Below are 9,795 nucleotides of genomic sequence, written 5' to 3'. Positions count from 1 at the left end.
CAAACATGCTCAAATCAGTCAACCTTAGTCAAACTTAATTCTCAAGAACCCAAAATTGTAATTCCAAAGAATAAGAACTTGTAAACTAGGGATTCATGGCATAAACAAAGTTTAGTCAACTAATTAAGCATATTCAAGCTCAATTGCAACTCAATTAGTCACAAATTTAAAAACCCCCAAATTGTGATGAACCCTAATTTTGCAAAATCAAAATCGATATAAACTAGCATGAAAATCATGTTAAGCATCAAAAATCTATAGAAGTAACATCACAAATTTGGGTGTTCACACCCTAAATCAACCTAAATCAAGAATTATAGAATGAATACTCAAGAACATAATGTATGCCCAAAATTAAACAAATCATGAAAGTATAACGATAGAATCTTACTCGTGCCATGTTGATTTGTGATTTGGATATAATAAACTTGAGCAATTAGGTGTATTTTAGTGATTAGGGTTAAAGGGATAGTGTTTACAACCGTATGAGAGTTTTAGAGTGAGTGGATGTGTAAAAAAGTGAGTTAAAAATGGTGTACGATGTTTAAGTTGCCGACCCAGATGCGCCACATTTAGACCGAGATGCGCCACATTTTTATGTGATGTGCCGCATTTACATCTGAATGCACCGCATTTTCATGCTTTAAAACTTTCAGACTTTGGAGGTTGTGTTTTTGGACTACAGGTGCGGAGCATTGGGGTAAAATGGTGCGCCGTAGTTTTTTGAATTGCCCCGCATTTTTGTGAAATACGCCGCATTTTTGGTTTGATGCGCCGCATTTTTGCCATGCACCCTCCAAACTCAGATTTTTGCACAATTTCATCCCAAAATCATTTAAACAACTATTTTTTTGAATTTTCCAACTTTTCCCACATGCATGAAATGATTCTAAATGCAAATGCAACTATGAAAATCAATATCATACAACCAACATGAGATGCAATCCTATAATGCGCTATGTACAACGTTGTAGAAAGTGTTTAACGAGTCTATCACCTGACTCACACCCACATATGAGTTCACTTAACGTCGGGTTGGTAGATTTCCCCCTCCTTTAAATAGGGAAACTACCATGTTGAGAACCATCCCCAATCATTGATAACAACCAATCATCCATCACTTTAGACTCAATGATCAATTCCTTAAGCTTAACCTTTTCATGTTTAGACAAATTGGACACTAACCAGTTTCTCAAGTGCTCATCCTTTTTAAATGTAGCTCGACGGACCTGCCCATATAGCTTTCTCATTGATTTTTCAATGATCATTACTTCATTCTTGGGTTTACTTAGGGTTTCTTTCATTAATTCTCCCCAACACTTAGTTGGTGAACCAACTTGAGTTGTGCTTGTAGTGCCTTGCACACTAGCAATCATATTTTGTGTGGTTTTGGTCATTGGTGTCAATTTAGTGCATGTTTTTTGAAAGCTCATGCTTTTTCCTTGGTCTCTTAAGGTCAACTTCCCGACCCTTAGGTCAAACAAGGACCACGTGGTTACTAAGAAAGGTCTACCCAATACAAGTGGTACAACCGCGTCCTCTTTTATATCGATAATAAAAAATCGACCGGGAATTCCATTTCCCCCACCTTGACAATTAAATCCTCGGCGATCCCCACACTTTGACTAATGGATTGGACAATTAATTTAACTCCCGTTTTAGTGGGTACAAGATCACTAAGGCCTAACCTTGTGTACAAAGAGTAGGGCATGAAATTTATGCTTGCACCCAAGTCGGCTCAAGTGTAGTTAGCATTTCCGACCCGTTTACATGACAAGGTATTAGAAAAGGCCCGAGATCGTCCAATTTGGGTGGTAAGTTTCATTTTCTCAAAATCCCATCACACTCCCTTTTTAAGAAGGCGGTGGATGCTTGTTCACATTCCCCTTTTTGGCCATAAGTGTCTTTAAGAATTTCCCATAGTTTGGCATATTCACGAGCACTTCCACCAAGGGAATATTCACACAAATATTTTCATTTTCAACTTGAAGAGACTTACAAACCGCCTCCTTTGGACGTTTTGCAAGTAAAGCTTGAGGATACTGAATAGGTGTCTTGTATTCCCTCATCTTTGGTGTAGCTTGCACCTCAATCCCGATCTTTTGCTCATTCTTTTTCAAATCATCTCCTTCTTTTGCCCCGGTTTTAACCCTGTTCAAATCAAATTCCTTGAACACCTTGCTTAATTCAATCTCCTTGACCTCACCTCCTAGTGTTGTACATGAGGACTCGGTAGTCTCCATTGACATCACGTTCTCAACACAACGAGGAGTATAATCCGAAACATCGGACCAATCGGAGAACTTGAATACACCAAGATCCGTTGTGTTGGTTCTCATTTCTACGTCCATATCAAACTCTCCACTTTCCTCATTAGGATCATCATACTCAAATGTTAAAACAAAAGGACATTCGGGTTGATCTTCCTCTTCTATTGTAAAAAGTGAATTCACTTGAGCATAATCGGAATATTGATTATTTTTGTCTCTCGTTGTGGGGTTAGATGAACTAGGTTGGTTATGGTTTGAGGCATATTTAGGGTTGGTTTGGGTATTGGATGGTAGAGTACCCGGTGGTCTCTCCAATAGAATATTTGCAACACGCCCTAAGTCTTTTTCTAGGTTTTGAATAGGGGCTTGTTGGTTCCGCATTTGTTGTTTGAGTAACTCGGTTTCTTGCTTCAACAAGGTTTCATTGGTTTTAGCCTTCTTCATATAACTCATTAGCATATTCTCAATGGGTGGCTTCTTCTCTATTTGTTGTAGAATAGGTTGTTGGTATTAGTTTTGGTTGTAACCTTGATTTTGATTTTGGTTAAATTGTTGTTGGTTGGAATTCGGATAAGGTTGTTGGTTGGTGTTATAGGGTTGTTGGTTGTAACTTTGGTTTTGGTTGAAGTTATTATTTCGGTTGTTGTTGTTGAATCCGGGTGGTCGGTTCCCTTAAACATTGAAAGATACTTGCTTTTGGCCTCCTTGGTAACCTTGGTTTTGAAAGTTGTAACCCGATGAATGACCCCTTTGGAAACTCGTGTTTCCTTGATAACCTTAGTTCCCATGAATGTCACTAAGATTCAAGTCTCCTTTCCGTATATACCCCGCATAGTTAACTTGAGCCTCCGTCATCAGTGGAAAATTATCGACATTGACTTGGGTAACTTGATGACAATCTTTAGTAAGGTGAGGACCCTCACATCTTTCACATTCCACTTGCATTGCAATAATTGTTTGTTGAAACTTCTTGATCTCTTTACCGAACGTTTGGAATTTATTTGACAAGGATGCTAGAGTAACTCCCTCATACTCCTCACTGTCGACATTTGAAAGACTTCGTCTTGGGCACTCCCTCTCCGGTGGAATCCATTGAAAACTATGAATGACCATGTCCTCCAGTTATTGCTCCGCCTCTTTAGGTGTTTTGTACATGAACACACCTCCTGCGGAGGAGTCAATGATAGCTCATGTTTGCTCATTGATACCCCGGTAGAATAATGGAATTTGATCTTTCTTGTCCAATCCATGTTGAGGATAAACTCTTAACAACTTCTTTAATCTCTCCCATGTGTCATGTAAAGATTTCCCGCTTCTTTGACTAAATCTGTTGATCTCCATTTTCAAACGCTCCACTTTCGTCAGTGGATAGAAACGATGTAGAAACTTTTCACTTAGATCTTGGAAGGTAGAAATTGAACGTGATTGTTGATTCTTAAGCCAATCCTTAGCATCTCCCGTAACTGAAAAAGGGAATGCTCTTAACTTGAAAGAATCCTCGGACACTCTGTTATACTTGTATAAATCACATCTCGTTGAAAGCGTCAAGATGATCATATGGGTTTTCTTGCATTGTTCCCCCGAATTGAAAAACCTTTAATAATGTCATGAAATTTCCTTCGATCTTCCAATTCTTGGTTGTGATTGGAGGCCTAGTAATCGAAGGTGCAACCGTCGGTGGTGCAACAAGTCTAGTGTTCCACATTGGAACATCATTAGGATCTGTCATCATTGGTGGAACTTGAGGAAATTGAGGCCCTACCCTAAATGAATTTCTCCCTCCGTATCGACAAAATACAAAGGCAATGCATCAAAATTTGATCTAATAACCCTTTCGTCCCTTGATCGATAATAACTGTGAATTTCTTTCTCGGGCTTGAATAGTGGTTTCTCACAAATTTGATCCTTGTTGGACCGCAATTTCATACACCACCTAAGCTAGATCACAAAAACAACCAGAAAGCATTTTTCCACACAACAATATATAATACACACTAAAAAGAACTTTTGAAAGAATAAATTCTCATAAAAGGATCGAACAATTATTAGAAAATATCAAAATCCAATTAAAAACACCACTCCCCGGCAGCGGCGCCAAAAAGTTTGATGTGTTGCACCACATATTCTTTTAATTTATAAAGATTCAAATACCACAATAAGCACACACAACTTACGATCAACTACATCCTGGTCATCATAACACTTTCCATGTAAGCATTCAAGTCAATTTCGTCCCAAGAGAGTAGGTCAATTGAATATTGAAACTAATAACCGTCCTAGTTTGATTGGGGAGTTTTGATTGAATTTGACTAACAACTAAAACGTACAACAATAAGAAAATAACTAAATATCGAAATATAAATTAAGTAACTAAGTAGTGTCCACTTATATAATCCACCCTTTATGCTTGGATTGCCCCGTTTTATTCCAATTGCTATCACATTCATTGTTGAACTATTAGATGTTTAATATCAATATTAAACCATAATCAAGTGAAACTTTGCAAACTCACATAAGAATCGAATTACAAGATCAAGTTGAATTATGAGAAGTCAGTGAGATTATGCTTGGATTAAAATCACTTAAAATCCCTTATTAATCAAAATCACTTAAGAAAACTAAGCACCACTAGTTTTGACTAAGAACACCTTGAAAACCAATACAATTAGAGGACACAATCACTTATAATCCTTTCTTTGATTGTCTAGATCATGCAAACATATTGAAGTATGAACTGAATCCCATTAGAAATCACTTAGTAATGATAAACAACTCATATAATAAAGGTTAAGTTCAAAACAATAACTAGCAATGGATCATTAGCTAACTCAAAAAAAATTTCTCAAGTATTTCATTCAAACTACAATTATTCAATCAATATGGGGCAAATCCTTACATTAGAGCTTCATAGATAAGCAAACACAATCTAATTAGCCAAGCATTGCTAAACTAACACTAATCAAAGACAAGAAATCACAAATAAACTTCATGTTCCAACAATTACAAGTATTCAATGAAAATAATGAAGATAAAGGTGGAGACTACAACCCAATTGAAGTAATGATGTAGATGTAACACTAAAATTGCTTGAGCTTCAGCTTAATCCTCCAAATTAGCCTTAATCTCCCGCTAGATGATGAAATTAGGGTTTTTAGGGTAAAAATCAAGGTAGAAATTGTAGCTCCCCCTTTAAACCTAATCCCATTTTCTATTTATAGCCTTGACAAAATTCTGCACAAAACAGCGAAGATACGGCGCATTTCATAGATGATTCCGCAATTGGTCATGAACAGTAGATGTGCCGGATTTTGGTACTGATACTCCGTATTATGTTGACCGAATGTGCCAGATTTAGTGATGAATGCGCCGCATTTTTGTGCCTTTAAACATTCTGGTGCCTAAGGGGCCAAAATTACACTAGAGATGCGCCGCATTTGCCATTTTGGTTCGCCGCTTTTGCTGAAATTCTGCATTCTCTTGGTTTTTGTCGTTTTGGTTCACTTTTTGGTCAAACTTGGTCAAATTTACACCAAGAAGTGATATTTAGCCATGAACCACCAGTTTGCCCAAATAAACCCCTTCCAAGCTCAATAATCCATTAAAAACGAGTGAAACGAGGGAGATATTGCGAGGTAAAACATGTGTAGATCGAGCAATATCAACATGCTTAGTTCTGTTAAAGATGTCTAACGACTTAATTGTCAACTGAACCAACTTGAGGTTGATAATTGAGCACAACATCTTATATGCCTTATTATTTTGGTGTTCATGATAGGTTATATATTTATACATGTACTTGACTTTACTTATAAATATATCCCATTAATTCTTTAGCTTTATTTGAGCACTATGTCAACATCTACCTTAATGCAAATACGGCTTACTTATCGGGAATTGAACCCTTTACTGGTAATAACTTGACAACATGGAGAGATCAAGTGAAACTTACTTTGGAGTAAATAATAATCATCATGTTGCGTTTACTGATGCTAGTACATCAGATCAGTAACGTGCTTATGAATAGTGGGAGCGATCTAACCGTATGTCTCTCATGATCATTATGAACTCCATATCATTTGTCATTTCAGGATCAACTCATGATTTCGAGAATGCAAAGGAATAATTAAACTTCGTAAAGTAACAATTTAAAGGGATTTCAAAAAATTTGTGAAAACACATTGATTCTAAGAATCTTGACTCCCAAATATGACGGGGTTATTAGTGTATGTGAGCACATTATGATGAGCGATATGGCAATTAAACTGAAAAGCATTGACATGAAAATCGATGAAAGTTTCTTAGTTCATTTTCATTATAACATGATCTTGCTCATATTGTTTTCACATTCCCAATAAGAGAAAAGGCTCATAGAAGGGCAAAGGTTCAAGTGGAGATAATTATACTTCAAATAAAATCCTGAAATTGGGTGGAAGTACTATCTCATTCCAAGGCGGTCCAAAAATATAAATGTTATCATAAGAAAGCGTATTCAAATGACTGTCCATAATTCAAGGAATGACTAGCAACAAAAGATATATTCGAATCTTCTGACTTATGTCCCTATTAATTCATGGTGTATTAACTATTAGTAAATGTTAGAATATTTCATTTTATGTGACCTTTTACCATTTATATTACACACCCTTATGTATGCCTAATAATGTAACTAACTTTAACTAACTTTGGCGGTTATTTGATGGAAGTAACCGCCACAACCACCTTAACTATAAATGAATGGATGCGGTCATTTTCTCAATGTGTTATTCATTATGTATTATCTCAAGAACACCGATAACTTGAGAGAAATCCCTCCATCGGATTAAGAACATCAATATTGGAATTGACAACCCCAAAGTATGGATTCATCATTCACAAGATGCAATTCTTCAATCAAGTAAGTCTTCTTTTATGTACTTGTTATGATGTGATTGCATGAGATTAAATTTGATCATGTTTATTATTTGATGACTAATTCAACATAATTGTGATAGTTTATCTAAAGTTAATTTGATTAATTGTACTTATGATGATTAGTTTATCAAATTTGCAGGTTCAAGAAACGTTCGCGGGAAAACCCAAAACATATAGACATATGGTTGAGGGTCGATGTGAAAAATAATAAGCATACGTTGATTTTTTGGACTAGTGCAAGACATATAACACGATTGATCCAAACGGAAGTTAATTCTGTTACTTGGTACTTGTGTAAGTAAAATACCCTACTGGTACCTTTGTAGTTGATGTGCTTCTTTGACTAGGTTGGTTTGGCACCCGGAGTGGAGACGCGTCCCCCCTCCGTCCCACATCCCGTCACTTTTTTTGCCACTCCGCGCCTCCGTCGCCCACCCTCGTTCCCATTCGGTCAATCGGCTAGGTGACGCTCATTCCCACATTAATAAATAATAAAAAAAGAATAACGGTTAGATTTTGTACTGTTGGAGTATAATTTTTTTTTTAATCTTACATATATATAACTAATATTCTAACTCATTTTCACACAATCAAATCCACATTCTTTCATCAAATTCAATATATTTCTTTTGAAAAATGAGTAGTTCCGACGAAGAAAGTGTGATGAACGCAATCCAAACTATTTTTGTTTATCGAAATAACGTGCTAATTCCTAGAGAGTGTGAGGAACAAAATGAGGCTGAAAGCTCACTAGCTGGATCAAGACGAAGACATCGCTACATTTATCGTGATCGTTTGATGCTAGATTACTTTGTTAAACATCCGAAGTATCCCCCTTAATATTTCAACCGACCTTATCGAATGTCAAAAAGTCTTCTTAAACAAATAATGAAAGATATACTTTCTTACTCTAATCGTTCTGATGCACCTGCGTGGTTTACTTATTTTCAACAACGTCCTGATGCACGTGGTGTTCCCGGAGTATCTACTCATTTAAAAGTAACGTCTGCCATTCGTCAATTAGCATACGGTGATTCACCGGATCTATTTGACGAATATTTACAAATTTCATAGAGAACATCACGTGAGTCTTTGTAAAATTTTACAAGATGTATTATAGATTTGTATGATAATGTATACAAGAGAGAACCAACTGAGGACAATATACGTCGGTTGTATCTTAAACATGAAGAACTTCACGGCTTTCCTGGAATGCTTGGAAGCATTGATTGTATGCATTGGGCTTGGGGAAAATGTCCAAATGTATGGAAAGGTCAATTCACACGAGGTGATCACGGTTACCCGACAATCATGTTGGAAGCTGTTGCATCGTATGACAATTGGATTTGGCATGCATATTTTGGAATGGCAGGTTCGAACGATGACTTGAATGTCCTTAATGCATCTCCATTGTTTGATAGTTTACTAGCTGACACGGCTCCTCAAGTTCCATACGCAATTGGAGACGTTGATTTTGATCGAGGCTGCTATCTTGCCGATGGAATTTACCCTTCGTGGGCTTCTTCCGTTAAGGGATTCTCAAGTGTTGTTGATGCAAAAAGGAAATACTTTACAAAGAAACAATATGCAGCTCGTAAAGACGTTGAGAGGACATTTGGAATTTTGCAAGGTCGTTGGGGTATTTTAAGACAACCTGCTAGGGCATATAGCGTAAACGCAATCAGAAGAATCATGTATGGTTGCATCATATTGCACAACATGATAATTGAAGACAATGGTTTTAACATCGCTGAAAATAAATCTTACTACTTGCCTGTCAACAACCTAGAAGGATCAACTTGGTATGAAAGGTGTGATGTATATGCTGAGAAGACAAAAGAGTTGCGTGACAAATACGAGCATGAGTATCTTTGACATACTCTTGTTTCGCATCTATGGCATAATCGCGATAGCGAAGACGACAATTAAGGAATTGTGTTGTTTTAGGATGTGTAATGTTTGCTTTGTTATTTTTTAGGAGTTGTAATTTTTAATTATTTAATATAATGTATGATTTTTAATTTTTAGTAATTTCTATTTATATTAATTTTTATAATTATATTAATTTATGTTATATTTAAAATAATTAAAATAATGATAAAAAATATAAACTGACATACCCCATGTGACATAGGTCACCACTCCCCACTTTTTCTGACTCGGCAAGTCAGGTCTTGTCAAGTAAAGTGGGAGTTGGTGAATTGTTGAAATAATAGATAATGGTTGGTGGATATGAACGGGAGAATGAATTGGTAAAAAGAGCATTTCTAATTTGATGCCTGATGTTATGCGAGGTGTATATAAAATAGCTTTAAATTTCAGCAGAAAATACTATTAAATACGATACAATTTTACACAAGATATTTATTTATTTAGAGAATGGATATACTTAAACCTTGCTACAACACTTATAGGCAGTGTACCTAATCGTACAGTAGTGTAGTTTTTAGTAAGTCCGGTTCGTTCCACAGGGAAAATCTTTAAACAAAGCTTAACGCTATATTAGTTTACTTTTACAAATATATATATAAGTAATATTATTATTATAAAGGGGGGTTTTTACCGTTTAATGACCGGTTTGTCGATTTTAAAACTTTAGTCGCAGTTAAAACCA

At 36.1% G+C, this 9,795-nt stretch overlaps 1 protein-coding gene across 1 annotated transcript; it reads left to right on the top strand.

Moving 5' to 3' along the window:
- Positions 1 to 8,069: 8,069 nt before the first annotated feature.
- LOC139859718 (uncharacterized) lies at positions 8,070 to 9,056 on the top strand. The gene is made up of 2 exons (XM_071848496.1): positions 8,070 to 8,211; positions 8,302 to 9,056. The coding sequence occupies exons 1-2, from the start codon at positions 8,070 to 8,072 to the stop codon at positions 9,054 to 9,056; spliced, it is 897 nt and encodes a 298-aa protein (XP_071704597.1).
- Positions 9,057 to 9,795: the final 739 nt, after the last annotated feature.

This window comes from Rutidosis leptorrhynchoides, chromosome 7, assembly GCF_046630445.1.
Source record: "Rutidosis leptorrhynchoides isolate AG116_Rl617_1_P2 chromosome 7, CSIRO_AGI_Rlap_v1, whole genome shotgun sequence".
Classification (NCBI taxonomy): Eukaryota; Viridiplantae; Streptophyta; class Magnoliopsida; order Asterales; family Asteraceae; genus Rutidosis; species Rutidosis leptorrhynchoides.
Note: the sequence above shows the minus strand (reverse complement) of the source record. Positions and strands in the feature narration are given on the sequence as shown.

What these genes read in the sequence shown, in the direction of transcription:
- LOC139859718 (XM_071848496.1), top strand. Translation starts at nt 8,070, where the DNA reads ATGAAAGATATACTTTCTTACTCTAATCGTTCTGATGCACCTGCGTGG. An exon ending in CATTCGTCAATTAGCATACG is followed by an intron (nt 8,212 to 8,301) that starts GTGATTCACCGG and finishes GATGTATTATAG; the next exon opens with ATTTGTATGATAATGTATAC.